Source organism: Scyliorhinus torazame, chromosome 16 (assembly GCF_047496885.1).
Source record: "Scyliorhinus torazame isolate Kashiwa2021f chromosome 16, sScyTor2.1, whole genome shotgun sequence".
NCBI classification, from domain to species: Eukaryota; Metazoa; Chordata; class Chondrichthyes; order Carcharhiniformes; family Scyliorhinidae; genus Scyliorhinus; species Scyliorhinus torazame.
Window position 1 is genome coordinate 194,681,670 of NC_092722.1, and position 20,363 is coordinate 194,702,032.

The following is a 20,363-nucleotide window of genomic DNA, read 5'->3' on the forward strand; positions in this document are numbered from 1 at the left end:
GTTGTCGATAGTGTGGAAGGATGTAGCAGGTTACAGAGGGATATAGATAAGCTGCAGAGCTGGGCTGAGAGGTGGCAAATGGAGTTTAATGTAGAGAAGTGTGAGGTGATTCACTTTGGAAGGAATAACAGGAATGCGGAATATTTGGCTAATGGTAAAGTTCTTGTAAGTGTGGATGAGCAGAGGGATCTAGGTGTCCATGTACATAGATCCCTGAAAGTTGCCACCCAGGTTGATAGGGTTGTGAAGAAGGCCTATGGAGTGTTGGCCTTTATTGGTAGAGGGATTGAGTTCCGGAGTCGGGAGGTCATGTTGCAGCTGTACAGAACTCTGGTACGGCCGCATTTGGAGTATTGCGTACAGTTCTGGTCACCGCATTATAGGAAGGACGTGGAGGCTTTGGAGCGGGTGCAGAGGAGATTTACCAGGATGTTGCCTGGTATGGAGGGAAAATCTTATGAGGAAAGGCTGATGGACTTGAGGTTGTTTTCGTTGGAGAGAAGGTTAAGAGGAGACTTAATAGAGGCATACAAAATGATCAGGGGGTTGGATAGGGTGGACAGTGAGAGCCTTCTCCCGCGGATGGATATGGCTGGCACGAGGGGACATAACTTTAAACGGAGGGGTAATAGATATAGGACAGAGGTCAGAGGTAGGTTCTTTACGCAAAGAGTAGTGAGGCCGTGGAATGCCCTACCTGCTACAGTAGTGAACTCGCCAACATTGAGGGCATTTAAAAGTTTATTGGATAAACATATGGATGATAATGGCATAGTGTAGGTTAGATGGCTTTTGTTTCGGTGCAACATCGTGGGCCGAAGGGCCTGTACTGTGCTGTATTGTTCTATATTCTATGTTCTACCTGCTAATGCTCGCATTCCTAGCATTGTTTGGCATCTTTGAATTTGTCTATATATGTGTTTCTGGAACAGACCTCTTCATTCACCTGAGGAAGGAGGAGCGCTCCGAAAGCTAGTGACATCGAAACAAACCTGTTGGACTTTAACCTGGTGTTGTAAGACTTCGTACTGTGCTCACCCCAGTCCAACGCCGGCATCTCCACATCAGGGATATAGAAAGGTAGAGAGGTTTAGAGAGGGAATTCCAGATCTTAGGGCCCCAGGTAACTGAAGTGGGCCGCCAATGGTGGAGCGATGGATATCTGGGATGTGCAGGAGATCAGAATTGGAGGAGCACAGATATCTTGGAGAGTTGTAGAGCTGGAGGAGGCTACAGAGGCAGGGAGGAGCGAGGCCATGGAGGGATTTGAAAACAAACATAGAAATTTTAAATTGAGATGTTTCTGGACTAGGAGTCACTGTGGGTCAGTGAATACAGGGGTGAAAGGGGCTCGGGACTTCCTTTCCTATGATACAGGCAACAGGTTTGGACACATTGGTAGATAATTGGTTGTAGTGATACTTGTTGAGGGATAAACCAGGACACTAGAGATAATTCCCGTGTTCTTTTCCAAAAACAGTGGCTGTGTGATTGTTTTGTCGTCGACAGCCCCTCAGTTCGACGGTGACATCAACTCATTGGAAAGTCAGCACCTCTGACAGTGCTGCACTCACTCCCATGGCACCCTAAGGGGGTGTTAGCTTGGATTATGCGCCTCAGGTCTCTGGAATGGTTTAAAAAAAAAAAAATTTCACGGGATGTGGGTATTGCTGGCTTTCTGCAAGATGAACTCACAACAGTGCGCCTCCAGGTGCGATTATCCCGATCCGTGACTAAATGCTCTTGTCAGCGGGAATACCAGCTGCTCTTTTTAGGAAGCATTTGAGAACAAAGAGACAGCCTTGTAAAAATAAAATGTGATTAGAGAAACAACTGTTTCCCTCAGTTAATGGATCCTGCAGAGCTATATCAATAAACATTCTTATTCCCAGCTTTGAAGCTGCCTCGACCTGTCAATCCAAAAGCTCTTAGGAGGCGCTGGTGTGTGAATTTGAATGTAAACTATGGTGTTCAAAGCTTTCAGCCTTCTAGGCATAATTACAAGCTTCTGTACTTTAAAGAACAAAGACATTGACTGTGAAAACCACTTTGGGGGCTTCCACCACTTCAAAGGGATTACTTTTACCTTATCTCACAGACCTTTAAACTTAGATACTGACAGATGTTTTAAAGGGTTTAGAGGTACAGATGGGATCACTTTCATTTTAGTATGAGAAATGTGTATATCTGAGACACTGACAGACTGTTTAATAGGTTTAGAGGTACAGATGAGAACACTTTCACTTTATTATGAGAGAAATTTCATTTTTATATAGTGAGTGACTATTTAGAGGGTTTAGGGGTACAGATGGGAAGAGCAGCTAAATGAGCACCCTCCGAGGAAAGACTGCCAATCTGGGCCCCTCCAGCCCAGCACAAGCTCCCTGACCCCCACCTCCCATGAAAGACAAACCTCAGCACCCTGGAGGATATATTTGGGAGGGTATTTACTCCCTTACCACCCTTCGGACTGCAAGCTGCCAGGTCCACTTTCCTCAGGACTTGCACCACTTTCCGTCAGTGGGACTCTTGGCTGGGGGGGTGCGGGTGCGCTGTAGCATCTCAGCTGGCAGGTGAATTGGGCATCCTGCCAGTAAATGCCATGCTCAACAGCTTGAATGAACTATTGCATGTTCCTGTTGGATCAAGGCGGGAAGCTCCTCGAAGATGTCAGCAAACCCATTATGGCCAGCGGGCCGGGCTGGCGCGAATCCGGATTTTTGGTGGGATTCAGCGGGCAATCGCGAATCCCGTGACTCGCAGGTGGCGCCGGACAATCCTGGCCCCAATGTCAAAGGGAGCCAAGGGGCAGTGGTTTGGTGATGTGTGTGGTTTTTAAAAAGCTGTAGATGGGGAGGGATGTGGGATGGAGGGATGGTGGAGGGAGATGTGGATCGCCATGGTTTTTGGGTCGTGAGTTGGTCTTGGAGATGTCCCGATGGTGGGTAAATTCAACCGGGGCAAAGATCTTGTTGAACTGTGGGATGCTGGATCCATTATTAATAACTTGAACATCAGACAAAAGAAAGCATCACTTCGTCCGTCCAATCCTCCTCCACTTTATTCATCCATAAAATGAGTTTCCTAGAAAAATTTAGAACTTTCAAAATGTGTAGCACTATTTTCTAAAGTCCCGTATCCTTTAAACTTCTTCAGCTGAAGCTCATCGAGTGATACACGGTACTTCGCTGCATTCCTGAAGGAAAACATCTGACTGATCTCCATAAATGTTTTGTTTTTGGTCTCCGGGATCACAACATAAGCGTAGATGGCGACAATCCAACATATCCCACAAAAGACCAGGTAACAGTAAGCTCCAGCAGACATCTGCAAAGACAGAAAATGCACTTCACAAATTACCAGCTCATTCCAGGTGACAGGATACGATAGGGCCATTTGTAATGGCTCCTGCCCCATTCTACCCCGGAAATCTCCCAGCTGGAATATCAGAGGGCCAAGGAGCAGCTACGTAAGAATGTCGAAAGAATCTCTTGCCGACAAGTCCGAAAATTGTGGGTTCAAACGCAGCTCGAGGACTTTAACCAATACGCCAGGCTGCGATACACAATGCCAGCCCTGAGGGGGCGCTGCACTGTCAGAGGGTCAGTGCTGAGGGAGTGCCGCACTGTCAGAGGGTCAGTGCTGAGGGAGTGCCGCACTGTCAGAGGGTCAGTACTGAGGGAGTGCTGCACTGTCAGAGGGTCAGTGCTGAGGGAGTGCCGCACTGTCAGAGGGTCAGTACTGAAGGAGTGCCGCACTGTCAGAGGGCCAGCACTGAGCGGGTGCTGCACTGTCAGAGGGTCAGTACTGAGGGAGTGCCGCACTGTCAGAGGGTCAGTACTGAGGGAGAGCTGCACTGTCAGAGGGTCAGTACTGAGGGAGTGCTGCACTGTCAGAGGGTCAGTCCTGAGGGAGTGCTGCACTGTCAGAGGGTCAGTACTGAGGGAGTGCCGCACTGTCAGAGGGTCAGTACTGAGGGAGTGCTGCACTGTCAGAGGGTCAGCACTGAGGCAGTGCTGCACTGTCAGAGGGCCAGCCCTGAGCGGGTGCTGCACTGTCAGAGGGTCAGTACTGAGGGAGTGCCGCACTGTCAGAGGGTCAGTACTGAGGGAGAGCTGCACTGTCAGAGGATCAGTACTGAGGGAGTGCCGCACTGTCAGAGGGTCAGTACTGAGGTAGAGCTGCACTGTCAGAGGGTCAGTACTGAGGGAGTGCTGCACTGTCAGAGGGTCTGTCCTGAGGGAGTGCTGCACTGTCAGAGGGTCAGTACTGAGGGAGTGCCGCACTGTCAGAGGGTCAGTACTGAGGGAGTGCTGCACTGTCAGAGGGTCAGCACTGAGCGGGTGCTGCACTGTCAGAGGGTCAGTACTGAGGGAGTGCTGCACTGTCAGAGGGTCAGTACTGAGGGAGTGCCGCACTGTCAGAGGGTCAGTACTGAGGGAGTGCCGCACTGTCAGAGGGTCAGTACTGAGGGAGTGCCGCACTGTCAGAGGGTCAGTACTGAGGGAGTGCCGCACTGTCAGAGGGTCAGTACTGAGGGAGTGCTGAACTGTCAGAGGGTCAGTACTGAGGGAGTGCTGCACTGTCAGAGGGTCAGTACTTAGGGAGTGCTGCACTGTCAGAGGGTCAGTACTGAGGGTGCACCACATGTTACTGTGCTAACAGTGTACATATTACAAAGAACAAAGAACAAAGAAAAGTACAGCACAGGAACAGGCCCTTCAGCCCTCAAAGCCTGTGCCGACTATGCTGCCCGACTAAACTACAATCTTCTACACTTCCGGGGTCCGTATCCCTCGATTCAGATCCTATTCATGTATTTGTCAAGATGCCCCTTAAACGTCACTATCGTCCCTGCTTCCACCACCTCCTCCGGCAGCGAGTTCCAGGCACCCACTACCCTCTGTGTAAAAAACTTGCCTCGTACATCTACTCTAAACCTTGCCCCTCTCACCTTAAACCTATGCCCCCTAGTAATTGACCCCTCTACCCTGGGGAAAAACCTCTGACTATCCACTCTGTCTATGCCCCTCATAATTTTGTAGACCTCTATCAGGTCGCCCCTCAACCTCCGTCGTTCCAGTGAGAACAAACCGAGTTTCTTCAACCTCTCCTCAGTAGCTAATGCCCTCCATACCAGGCAACATTCTGGTAAATCTCTTCTGCACCCTCTCTAAAGCCTCCACATCCTTCTGGTAGTGTGGCGACCAGAATTGAACACTATACTCCAAGTGTGGCCTAACTAAGGTTCTATACAGCTGCAACATGACTTGCCAATTCTTATACTCAATGCCCCGGCCAATGAAGGCAAGCATGCCGTATGCCTTCTTGACCACCTTCTCCACCTGTGTTGTCCCTTTCAGTGACCTGTGGACCTGTACACCTGGATCTCTCTCACTTGTCAGTACTCTTGAGGGTTCTACCATTCACTGTATATTCCCTACCTGTATTAGGCCTTCCAAAATGCATTACCTCACATTTGTCCGGATTAAACTCCATCTGCCATCTCTCCGCCCAAGTCTCCAAACGATCTAAATCCTCTGTATCCTCTGACAGTCCTCATCGCTATCCGCAATTCCACCAACCTTTGTGTCGTCTGCAAACTTACTAATCAGACCAGTTACATTTTCCTCCAAATCATTTATATATACTACGAACAGCAAAGGTCCCAGCACTGATCCCTGCGGAATATTATTTGATAATGCACCATGTGTTATCGTGTAGAACACTCCCATATATATATTATATGATGTGTTATTTGGTATGCGATTATAGAAACATACACTATGTTCCTGGTCTGTATTGAATATGAAATGTTGGTACGAACCTGAAGGAATGGGAAGACGAAACCGACAGTGAAATTGGATAGCCAATTGAGAACCCCTCCAATGATGTAAGCAGCAGGCCGATGTGACTGGGTGAAGAGCTCAGCGGTCATTAGGAACGGGACCCCCGCTGTACCACCGGAAAGAGAGGGGGGGGGGCGGAGTAAGGGACAGAGAAAAAATACAGACGAAAGAGAGTGGGAGAGAGAGAAGGAAATAGTGAAAGTGAGAGGAAGTGGGTAAACGAACGAGAGGGAAAACAAAGAATGGGTAAGAAAATGAGAGCAAGAGGGAGAAACAGACAGGCGGAAGACGAAGAAGAAAGGAAATGGATAGCGAGAGGGAGAGAAAGTGAGAGAGAGATGGGAGAGAGGAAGTTCAATAAAGAGAAAGATAAGAGTTAATACACAATAATGAAGAAAGCGATCATTTAGATCAGGGTAGGGAAATGAAAAATAGATGATCCGGCGATAGGGAAAGAGAGAGACAGAGACAGAAATAAATGAAATGAAATAAAGGTAGAATTGTGATGAGAGAGAAATAGACTCAAGAACATGGGAGAGGAAAGATAAGGAGAGAGAGAAAGGAATCAGTTAATTTACAAGTGCAATTGGTGCCAATACGCACTTTTGATCTAGTTGCACAAATATTGAAGTGTCCACTTTCTCAAAACCTGCACGTACTTTATCTTTCAGAGTGACAATGTGACCACTCCCAAATCCACATTCTTAATTATTGCCAGCTCCCAACACCAGCCTGGTGCAGGGCAGGGTGGGTGGAAGACGGTTTGTGTTCCCTCTGTCGTCCCTGACCCCCACCCCCCACCCTCAGTCCTGTCCCACTGCAAACAGGAAGAGGAGATTGAAATGTAAAAATTAAATGTCATCTGCTGTGTAGTACGTTCCAATGCTTGGCTTGCTCCCCCATTTACTGAAATAGGGATGGCGATAGAGATCTAATCTAATACTCAGAGGATGCGTTTAGGAACAATTTAGTCCAGATTTGCATTATTTTTGCATAATGGCCATGACAGAGCTTAATGTGATAAAATGGATCTGAACTCGGAGTTGAGCGCCATTGTGTATTAGGAATAAAAGGGAAGATATATTCATCATTGTTTATATACAATCATCCATGAAAAGTACTAATTAAAGATGTAATTACACTGAATACATTCTCTGTTGTAAATGGAATATATTCTTCATGGACAATACCAATAAATCAAATACCTAAAATGCCAAGACCCACATTTATCATTTCCACTGCATTCCTGCTAATTCACAGCTCGTTACAGCTCCACAACCTCGTCTCCGCAATCAATTTAGGAGGGTAATGTTTTCATGGGGTCCATTAAGGTGAGAGGTCCCAGTGCTGGGAAATCAAATATCACCCCCTCCCTCCCCCACCCCGCTCCCCTCCCTCCCCCACCCCGCTCCCCTCCCTCCCCCTCGTACCCCTCCCCCCATTGTGAGCATTGTGCGTGCTGGTTTGCGTCAGCACAGATGGGTGCTCACTCCAGCACAAGGCAGAGACACCAGTGAGGGAGGGTCTCCAATACGTTGGAGGGGGTCATCCATCAGATAAGACACTAAACTGGAGGGCAGCGATTACCATCGCTCCTCCATTGGCAACCGTTCCTTCAGCTGCCTGGGAGCCCTAAGCTCTGGAATTCCCTCCCTAAACCTCTGCACATCCACCTCTCTCTCCTCCTTAAGTTCTCAAAGCCCACCTACATGACTAAGGTGATGTTTGATAATGCTTCGGTGAAGCACCTTGCAGAGATTGCATCCACCTGACCAGTCAGAACGGTAAACAACAATGATTTGCATTTATATAGCGCCTTTAACTTAGTAAACCATCGAAAGGTGCTGCACAGCAGTTATAAAACTGAGCCACATCAGGAGGTAGTGGGACAGATGACCAAATCCTTGATCAAAAAGGCATAGCCGGAAATGGAGTGATTAAAAGTGGAGATGGACATAAGGCCTGAATTAGAGGAGATGATTACATCTTGGGGGCCGGGAGAGATTATAGACATTGGGAGGGGTGAAGCCATGAAGAGCTTTCCAAATCAGGATAAACATTTTCAAAATGAAGGGTCCCCGAGCTTTGGAAGAGCTAAAGTTTACAGGCATCGGAGATGCAGTGAGCTGATAGGATGGAACTGGAATCGTTAAGTTTGAGGCAACAAGACCTGAATAGTGGATTCAGGAGCAGACGAGCAGGTCACAAGTCTACATGGAGAGAAGGTCTTTCTGTACCTGGTCCGACACAGAATCCAGCGATAATCCCCACGACACAAGCAACACTGACGTAGTGCATTCCTGGAACCTATCATCATAGCAGTACATGTTGAAGAGAAGAAATGCAGTCTCAATGATCGAGTAACACGTGTGCAAAAGAAGAAAGCCCTTTATTTCAGCAACTCAGGGTGTTTAAAAGAATTCCCCAGCCAATGAAGTACTTTTTGAATTGTCGTCATTGACGCACTTCAGGAAACACAGGACCCAATTTGCACAAAGCAAGATGCCAGAAACAGCAATTCCAGATATAATGAAAGTTTGTGTATTGTAGATCAACATATGTTAGATCATATAAATATAAAAATCTGTGTTTTTTATCTACTTTGTAAAACTTTTTATTATTTTATGTTCTCATTAGGATTCAGCCACATTCTCCATGTTCCCGGTTGACTGAAGACTCAGGGAAGTACCTTCTCTCCCACTCCTCACATCTACGTATTACAATAACACCCTCCACTTACTCAGAAGCTCCTCTTCCCAACTCCTCTCCATCCCCACCACACACACACACACACACAAAGACACATGCACATAAGCACACGCAAACATACATAAATTCACACAAACACACGCAAACATACATACACACAAACACACACACAAAAACACCCACACAAACACACCCACCCACACATAAACACACGCAAACATACACACACACAAACACCCACACATAAACACACGCAAACATACATACACACACACAAACACACACACATAAACACACACATACATACACAGACACACACACAAACACACACACACAACATACACATAAACACATGCAACCATACATACACACACACACACACAAACGCACACATAAACACACAAACATACATACACACAAACATACATACACACACACAAACACATGCAAACATACATACACACACACAAACATACGCAAACATACATACACACACACAAACACACACACACACACATGCAAACATACACACACACAAACACACACACACACACATGCAAACATACACACACACAAACACACACACACACACATGCAAACATACACACAAACACCCACACCCACACAAACACACGCAAACATACATACACACACACAAACACACACACACGCAAACATACATACACACAAACATACATACACACACAAACACACACAAACATACATACACACACAAACCACAAACATACATACACACGCACACAAACACACACACACAAACACACGCAAACATACATACACACACACATACAACATACACACACACAAACACACGCAAACATACATACACACACAAACATACACACACACATGCAAACATACATACACATAAACACACGCAAACATACATACACACAAACACATACATACAACATACATACACACACAAACACACGCAAACATACATACACACACACAAACATACATACACACACACACAAACACATAAACACATGCAAACATACACACACACAAACACCCACACAAACACACGCAAACATACATACACACATACATACACACAAACACACGCAAACACACATAAACACATGCAAACATACATACACACAAACACACGCAAACATACATACACACAAACACACACAAACATACATACACACACACAAACCACAAACATACATACACACGCACACAAACACACATACACACGCACACAAACACACACACACAAACACACGCAAACATACATACACACACACATACAACATACACACACACAAACACACGCAAACATACATACACACACAAACATACACACACACATGCAAACATACATACACATAAACACACGCAAACATACATACACACAAACACATACATACAACATACATACACACACAAACACACGCAAACATACATACACACACACAAACATACATACACACACACACAAACACATGCAAACATACACACACACAAACACCCACACAAACACACGCAAACATACATACACACACACATACAACATACACACACACAAACACACGCAAACATACATACACACAAACACATACATACAACATACATACACACACAAACACACGCAAACATACATACACACACACAAACATACATACACACACACACACAAACACATAAACACATGCAAACATACACACACACAAACACCCACACAAACACACGCAAACATACATACACACATACATACACACAAACACACGCAAACACACATAAACACATGCAAACATACATACACACAAACACACGCAAACATACATACACACAAACACACACAAACATACATACACACACACAAACCACAAACATACATACACACGCACACAAACACACATACACACGCACACAAACACACACACACAAACACACGCAAACATACATACACACACACATACAACATACACACACACAAACACACGCAAACATACATACACACACAAACATACACACACACATGCAAACATACATACACATAAACACACGCAAACATACATACACACAAACACATACATACAACATACATACACACACAAACACACGCAAACATACATACACACACACAAACATACATACACACACACACACAAACACATGCAAACATACACACACACAAACACCCACACAAACACACGCAAACATACATACACACATACATACACACAAACACACGCAAACACACACATAAACACATGCAAACATACATACACACAAACACACGCAAACATACATACACACAAACACACACAAACATACATACACACAAACACACACAAACACAAACAAACATACATACACACACACACACACACACACAAACCGCAAACATACATACACACGCACACAAAAACACACGCAAACACACATACAAACACACACACATACAACATACACACACAAACACACGCAAACATACATACACACAAACATACACAAACATACATACACACAAACATAAACACATGCAAACATACATACACACAAACACACACATACATACAACATACACACAAACACACACAAACATACGCAAACATACATACACACACAAACATACATACACACACACAAACACACACACAAACACACGCAAACATGCATACACACACATAAACACACAAACATACATACACACATACATACAACATACATACAACATACATACACACACAAACATACATACACACACAAACATACATACACACACACAAACACACACGCACACATAAACACATGCAAACATGCATACACACAAATATAAACACATGCAAACATACACACACACAAACACATACACATAAACACACACAAACATACATACGCACAAACACACATACATACAACATACATACACATAAACACATGCAAACATATATATACAAACAGAAACATGCACACACACACACACACACAAATGCAGATCTTCTACTTAACCTCTCCTCATAGGACAACATTCTCAATTTCTGCCGGTGGAAACGGTTTCTCCTTATTTATGCCATCAATATAGATTTTGAATGCCTAAAATCTCCCCATAATCATCTCACAGGAGAAGAATTCGAGTTTCTCCCCATAATTGAAGCATTTCTTCCTTGGTACCATTTCAGTAAATCTGCCCTGCACGCCTTCCTGGATCCTTCCTGAAATACAATCCTCAGAGTTAAACACGATGCTTCAGCTATGGTCAAAGTACATCTCTGGTTGTAATGCAGTTTGGCTGTCTTGAGGCTGTAAATGGCGCTAAAGAAAAGCACCTTTCATGCCTGTTTACGTGTTTACTGCGGGCTGTGCGTGCACTGAGTGATCCTTGTGCAGAGAGCTGCCGGTTAATTAATGATCTGATGAATCGGGACTAGAGTGAATCGGGATTTACCTGAAATAGTAATGATATCGTAATCCCAGCGCAGGAAAACCCCATAAAGCTGAATCCACCAATTAGCAGCGGACGTCTCCCCACTCTCTCGATTGTTAAACTCTGCAGCGCAAAAAGGAACAAAAAGAACCAATCAAACGGTGTCAATGCAGGAATGTGGCCCACTCTGTCCGCTGCGTTAGGGCCCAGTAATTCAGGCTGTGCAGCACCTGCTTTGTCAGATGCTGTGTGACCTCCGAAATGGAATGCAGGAAGACCGCTATTCACCAAATTGGTGAGGACAAACAAGAGGCCTGCGCCCCAAATCCTCCACATCCGGTCCCTGGACTGCAGGACAACTGGTTTTGCCCCAGCCCTTGCCAATTCTGCGTCTGGAACCTACACCCAACGTTCCCCCAATTTGAGATCTGCAAAACCCAAACGATCACCCAAACCACATCCCTGATATTGGAATGAAGTCCAAGTCCCAACATCCAGCATTCCGCACGCCTCAGCAAAATTGGACCTTTTAAATTTGTCGATAATGAATTCTTCAATCTTCAAATAGGCCGAGAGGCTTTACAAAGGAATATACAGACCCTCAGGCATGAGTTACAGGCTTGAATCCAATTGAGTTCAGAGGGTCCATGTATGGAATAACAGATATCCTGGTCAGAGTTAGGATAACAGATACCCGGGAGTGAGTTACAGACTGGAATCTAATTGAGGGGTTCGGGGTGGTTTATATATAGAATAACAGATACCCGGGAGTGAGTTACAGACTGGAATCTAATCGAGGGGTTTGGGGTGGTTTATATATAGAATAACAGATACCCGGGAGTGAGTTACAGACTGGAATCTAATCGAGGGGTTCAGGGTGGTTTATATATAGAATAACAGATACCCGGGAGTGAGTAATAGACTGGAATCTAATCGAGGGGTTTGGGTGGTTTATATATAGAATAACAGATACCTGGGATTGAGTTACAGACTGGAATCTAATCGAGGGGTTCGGAGTGGTTTATATATAGAATAACAGATACCCGGGAGTGAGTTACAGACTGGAATCTAATCGAGGGGTTCAGGGTGGTTTATATATAGAATAACAGATACCCGGGAGTGAGTAATAGACTGGAATCTAATCGAGGGGTTTGGGTGGTTTATATATAGAATAACAGATACCTGGGATTGAGTTACAGACTGGAATCTAATCGAGGGGTTCGGAGTGGTTTATATATAGAATAACAGATACCTGGGAGTGAGTTACAGACTGGAATCTAATCGAGGGGTTTGGGTGGTTTATATATAGAATAACAGATACCCGGGAGTGAGTTACAGACTGGAATCTAATCGAGGGGTTCAGGGTGGTTTATATATAGAATAACAGATATCCGGGAGTGAGTTACAGACTGGAATCTAATCGAGGGGTTCAGGGTGGTTTATATATAGAACAACAGATACCCGGGAGTGAGTTACACACTGGAATCTAATCGAGGGGTTCAGGGTGGTTTATATATAGAATAACAGATATCCGGGAGTGAGTTACAGACTGGAATCTAATCGAGGGGTTCAGGGTGGTTTATATATAGAACAACAGATACCCGGGAGTGAGTTACACACTGGAATCTAATCGAGGGGTTCAGGGTGGTTTATATATAGAATAACAGATACCCGGGAGTGAGTTACAGACTGGAATCTAATCGAGGGGTTTGGGTGGTTTATATATAGAATAACAGATACCCGGGAGTGAGTTACAGACTGGAATCTAATCGAGGGGTTTGGGGTGGTTTATATATAGAATAACAGATACCTGGGGGTGAGTTACAGACTGGAATCTAATCGAGGGGTTCGGGGTGGTTTATATATAGAATAACAGATACCCGGGAGTGAGTTACACACTGGAATCTAATCGAGGGGTTCAGGGTGGTTTATATATAGAATAACAGATACCCGGGAGTGAGTTACAGACTGGAATCTAATCGAGGGGTTCGGGGTGGTTTATATATAGAATAACAGAGACCCAGCAGTGAGTTACAGACTGGAATCTAATCGAGGGGTTCAGGGTGGTTTATATATAGAATAACAGAGACCCGGGAGTGAGTTACAGACTGGAATCTAATCGAGGGGTTCAGGGTGGTTTATATATAGAATAACAGACAATGGGAGTGAGTTACAGAATGGAATCTAATAGAGGGGTTTGGGGTGGTTTATATATAGAATAACAGATACCCGGGAGTGAGTTACACACTGGAATCTAATCGAGGGGTTCAGGGTGGTTTATATATAGAATAACAGATACCCGGGAGTGAGTTACAGACTGGAATCTAATCGAGGGGTTTGGGTGGTTTATATATAGAATAACAGATACCCGGGAGTGAGTTACAGACTGGAATCTAATCGAGGGGTTTGGGGTGGTTTATATATAGAATAACAGATACCCGGGAGTGAGTTACACACTGGAATCTAATCGAGGGGTTCAGGGTGGTTTATATATAGAATAACAGATACCCGGGAGTGAGTTACAGACTGGAATCTAATCGAGGGATTCGGGGTGGTTTATATATAGAATAACAGATACCCAGGAGTGAGTTACAGACTGGAATCTAATCGAGGGGTTTGGGTGGTTTATATATAGAATAACAGATACCCGGGAGTGAGTTACAGACTGGAATCTAATCGAGGGATTCGGGGTGGTTTATATATAGAATAACAGATACCCGGGAGTGAGTTACAGACTGGAATCTAATCGAGGGGTTTGGGTGGTTTATATATAGAATAACAGATACCCGGGAGTGAGTTACAGACTGGAATCTAATCGAGGGGTTTGGGGTGGTTTATATATAGAATAACAGATACCCGGGAGTGAGTTACACACTGGAATCTAATCGTGTGGTTCAGGGTGGTTTATATATGGAATAACAGATACCCGGGAGTGAGTTACAGACTGGAATCTAATCGAGGGATTCGGGGTGGTTTATATATAGAATAACAGATACCCGGGAGTGAGTTACAGACTGGAATCTAATCGAGGGATTCGGGGTGGTTTATATATAGAATAACAGATACCCGGGAGTGAGTTACAGATTGGAATCTAATCGAGGGATTCAGGGTGGTTTATATATAGAATAACAGATACGCGGGAGTGAGTTACAGACTGGAATCTAATCGAGGGTTTCAGGGTGGTTTATATATAGAATAACAGATACCCGGGAGTGAGTTACAGACTGGAATCTAATCGAGGGGTTCCGGGTGGTTTATATATAGAATAACAGATACCCGGGAGTGAGTTACAGACTGGAATCTAATCGAGGGGTTTGGGTGGTTTATATATAGAATAACAGATACCCGGGAGTGAGTTACAGACTGGAATCTAATCGAGGGGTTTGGGTGGTTTATATATAGAATAACAGATTCCCGGGAGTGAGTTACAGACTGGAATCTAATCGAGGGGTTTGGGTGGTTTATATATAGAATAACAGATACCCGGGAGTGAGTTACAGACTGGAATCTAATCGAGGGGTTCCGGGTGGTTTATATATAGAATAACAGATACCCGGGAGTGAGTTACAGACTGGAATCTAATCGAGGGGTTTGGGTGGTTTATATGTATAATTACAGATCCCCGACAGTGAGATAGAGTCCTACAGCAGAGGAGGAGTGCATTCAACCCATCAAATCAGTCCCAACTCTTTGGAAGTGCTGTCCAATCAGACCAATTCCCTTTGTTCTTTCCCCTATAGCTGTGTGAATCTTTCCTGTTCCAGTATTTCTCCAATTCCTCATCAGTTTTCAGGCAGCACCTTCCAGATCCCAACAACTCGAAAAAATAACTCCTCATTTCCATCTGCTTCGTTATCCAGTAATTTAAAGTTATTAACTCGCCTGGCAAAGGGAACAGTTTCCTGTTATTAATTTTACCGTGCCAGTTAAATCTCTCTGTAACTTTCTCTGGTGTGTGGAGGATCTGTAGCCGATTGCTGGTAGTGTAGCTGGCTCCTACTAGTAAATGTCCCAAACATACCACAAACCTTCGAACAAAGCTCCTGGAGTCTGCAAAATGAGTTCCACCAACGGGAGGTGGAGGTAAACGAGGATAGGACAGTTTAACAAATGGTTGTAATTTTATAACCAATTCTTCCAGTTCCACTGGGTAACATTGGCTGTCTCACCCAGGACCAATATCGTTGACAGCATTGCGAGTTCCCGTGAGTAACTGTGTGCGGCTGGGGTTAAAGTTCTTGTTGTAGTTCTATCAGGGTCTTATAACTGCCAACATCTCGGAGCTGGAGTGCGAGCCCAGTCTGTGGGAAAGGATTCATTCTCAAATCTACACCATCTTCTGTTTATTAAAGGCAAAACACACTCAGCAATTTCACTCCTGGGAGCAAAAACCACCAGCATTAGTCTCTCTAATTGTCAAAAATCTTATTCAGTGTTATATAGCGTGGGTCAGGCTCCACTTAAAATCAGAGAGAGCAGCACACAGAATAAATTCTGCTGTTTGTTGAAGTAATGATCGGGGAGACGCAGAATCCTCTACTCGCACATCAATTGCTGCAAGTCCATCATGTGCTATTGTTCAGCAAGAACAAATAAACCAGCCAGGAACTTCGGGGGGAAGATAGCAAAATGGGGAGGGGTGGGGGAAGGCAGAGAGAGAAATGGGCAGAGAGGGAGAGGAAGAGAGAGGGAGAGAGCGAAAGCGACAGAGAGAGGAGTGAGAGAGCAAAACTGAGCCACGGGTGAGAGAGGGCAGGAGTTGATAACATTAAAGAGGAGAGCAACGGAAATACTATGAAGGCAAAGTAGATCGAGAAAGAGAAAAATGGAGAAAGCGGGAAAGATCGAGAGAGGGAGACAAAGAAAAGAGAAAAAAAGGTGAATTCAAGGGAGAAAAGAGAGGTGGAAAAATAGAGAGAATAAGGGTGAGTGGGACAAGGGTCCAGAATGTTAATCGAATCTCACTGCTCACAGGTCCCGGGTCCCGGGTCTGATCTGCTGCTTTCAGTGAGTGATCAGCGATGCTGTGGCCAATTCTCACATGGAAGATTAAGGAATGAAAGAAACGTTGGCAATTATTCCGGTGAACTCAGAGTGAAACACATGTGGAACATCATTCAAGAAGCTCGACATCATCCAGACAAAGCAGCTCACTGGACTGGCACTCCATCCACCAATGTCCGCTCCCTCCACCTCCGATGTCCACTGCCAGCCGTGTGCACCATCCACAGGAACTCACCAAGGTTCCTTGGACAACATCTTTCAAACCCACGGCCATCTAGAAGGACAAGGGCAGCAGATACCTGGGAACCCCACCACCTGGAGGTTCCCCTCCAAGCCACTCACCACCCTGACTTGGAAATATATCGCCGCTCCTTTACCGGCACTGGGGCAAAATCTTGGAGCTTCCTCCCTAATAGCGCAGTGGGTATACCTACACCTCATGAACTGAAGTGGTTCAAGAAAGCAGCTCACTACCAGCTTCTCAAGGGGAATTAGGGATATGGTAAAATGCAGGCCTAACCTGCCACACCCACACCCCATTAACCAGTATGAAAAACAATTAGCATCTTTAACAATCTCCATAGCAGACAACCCAGAATTTTACCCATCTCTGACATCTCCTCCTGCCCCGCAACGCCCCACCAACACCATCATTTTAACATTCTGATCATGGCAGTCAAATCCCCCATGACCTCTCCCTATCTCTGAACTCTCCTCCAGCCCCACAACCCTCCGGGATCTCTGCACACCTCTAATTCTGATTTCTTGTCCACCCCTCACTCCCACCAATCCAACATTGGCGGCCATGCTTTCAGCTGCTTGGGCTCTCGGCTCTGGGGTTCTCTCCCTAAACCTCTGCCCTGCTCTCTTCTCCCTGAGGACCCTCCTTAGAATCAACCTCACTGATCACGTTTATGGTCAATTATCCTGATAAAGCATAAGAACAAGAACATAAAAAATAGGAGCTGGTAACAGAAACCGCTGGGAATACTCTGTAGGTCTGGCAGTATCTGTGTGGTGAGCCACTGTAATTGGAGATGTAAGGTAGGACCTGCACTACAGGTTCGCCGGTAGCTCCTGCCGGCTGGCTCCGCCCACAGAGAACTGTATAAATATGCATGACCTCCAGTGCCCTGCCATTTCGCCAGCTGCAGCAGGAGGCCACGCATCTGACTGTAATAAATTGATGCACGATCAATTGCACAAAGATTAAAGTTGGGAACAACTGTGGCTTTATTACAGTCAGATGCATGGCCTCCTGCTGCAGCTGGCGCAATGGCAGGGCACTGGAGGTCATGCATATTTATACAGTTCTCCCTGGGCGGAGCCAGCCGGCAGGAGCTACCGGCGAACGTGTAGTGCAGGTCCTACCTTACATCTCCAACTACTCCGTCGAGGAAGTAAGGACAGTCACCAGGGACGGCCAGGTTTGTGCGGAGTGCAAGCCGCACTTCTACCGGCCAGACCGTGCGCGCCTGGTGAAGGTCTCCCACCCCTTTGAACGCCTCAGCGTGGATTTCAAAGGGCCCCTCCTCTCCAACGACCGTAGCACGTATATTCTCAGTGTGGTCGATGAGTACTCCAGATTCCCCTTCGCCATCCCATGCCCGATATGACGTCTGCCACCGTCATCAAGGCCCTCAGCACCATCTTCGCTCTGTTCGGTTTCCCCGCCTACATCCACAGTGACAGGGGATCCTCATTCATGAGTAATGAGCTGTGTCAGTTCCTGCTCAGCAGGGGTATAGCCTCCAGCAGAACGACCAGCTACAACCCCCGGGGAAACGGGCAAGTAGAACGGGACAATGGGACGGTTTGGAGGGCCGTCCAGCTGGCCCTACGGTCCAGGAACCTCCCAGCCTCTTGCTGGCAGAAGGTTCTCCCTGACGCTCTGCACTCCATCCGGTCACTATTGTGCACCGCCACGAATACCACACCCCATGAACGTGTTTTTGCCTTCCCCAGGAAGTCCACATCCGGTGTGTCGCTCCTGACTTGGCTCGCTGCTCCAGGACCGGTCCTTCTCCATAGGCACGTCCGACTCCACAAGGCGGACCCCTTGGTGGACAGGGTTCACCTGCTCCACGCCAACCCTCAATATGCCTACGTTGAGATCACCGACGGCCGCCAAGATACTGTCTCACTCAGGGACCTGGCACCATCAGGTTCCACCCCAACACCCCCCCCCCCCCACCAATGCACCCCCCCACCTCCCACCGCGCCGCCAATATTGACCCCACCAGACCACCCCCCTCCCCTTTTCCGCACAAGAGGATGAAGAGGACTTCTGCACGCTCCTGGAGTTCCCCGATGACTGGCCAGCATCAGCACCGCCACCACCGCCATCGGTGCCACCTCCACCACCGCCAGCACCGACTTCGCCGCCACCGTTACGCCGCTCCCAACGAAGCACCAAAGCACCGCACCGGCTGAACCTTTGACGGACTCCGGACCGTCAACATGGACTTTTCTTTCCCTACCACTGTACATAATTGCACTAATTGTATATAGTTTCACGTTACCCCCGCCGGACTCATTTTTAACAGGGGGTGAATGTGGTGATCCATTGTCATTGGAGATGTAAGGTAGGACCTGCACTACAGGTTCGCCGGTAGCTCCTGCCGGCTGGCTCCGCCCAGGGAGAACTGTATAGTCTTTGTGCAATTGACCGTGCATCAATCAGTGTAGAGAGGGAGACAGCGGGCACGATCTAACGGTAAGGTTTCTAAATGTGGCAGTGAGCAGGAATAGGTGGTGCTTCCGATGACCAGTGAGGCTACCACTGGTCGCCAGCTTTAATTAGGGCATTTAATGATGCCCCACAGTCTTCACACCGGAAATGAATCTCTCGCCAGCTGATTCGCTGGGACCGCACCTGGCAACTCCCAGCTAACGAGGAGGAGCAGCTCTGTCACCGCGCAGACCAGCCCCGCCCAGCACGCAGCTCTGTCACCGCGCAGACCAGCCCCGCCCAGCACGCAGCTCTGTCACCGCGCACAGCAGCCCCGCCCAGCACGCAGCTCTGTCACCGCGCAGACCAGCCCCGCCCAGCACGCAGCTCTGTCACCGCGCACAGCAACCCCGCCCAGCACGCAGCTCTGTCACCGCGCACAGCAACCCCGCCCAGCACGCAGCTCTGTCACCGCGCAGACCAACCCCGCCCAGCACGCAGCTCTGTCACCGCGCAGACCAGCCCCGCCCAGCACGCAGCTCTGTCACCGCGCAGACCAACCCCGCCCAGCACGCAGCTCTGTCACCGCGCAGACCAGCCCCGCCCAGCACGCAGCTCTGCCACCGCACCCAGCAGCCCCGCCCAGCACGCAGCTCTGTCACCGCGCACAGCAGCCCCGCCCAGCACGCAGCTCTGTCACCGCGCAGACCAACCCCGCCCAGCA

At 46.8% G+C, this 20,363-nt stretch overlaps 1 protein-coding gene across 1 annotated transcript in view; it reads right to left on the reverse strand.

The window, feature by feature from the left end:
• Positions 1–3,035: 3,035 nt before the first annotated feature.
• slc2a15b (solute carrier family 2 member 15b) overlaps positions 3,036–20,363 on the reverse strand; it is a 179,183-nt gene continuing 161,855 nt past the window's right edge. The window contains exons 9-12 of the mRNA XM_072479744.1: positions 11,986–12,087; positions 8,087–8,156; positions 5,828–5,955; positions 3,036–3,327 (exon numbers count right to left, since the gene is read on the reverse strand). Coding sequence (XP_072335845.1) covers positions 3,085–3,327; positions 5,828–5,955; positions 8,087–8,156; positions 11,986–12,087 — 543 coding nt within the window. The 3' untranslated portion in view covers positions 3,036–3,084. The remainder of the gene's footprint in view (positions 3,328–5,827; positions 5,956–8,086; positions 8,157–11,985; positions 12,088–20,363) is intronic.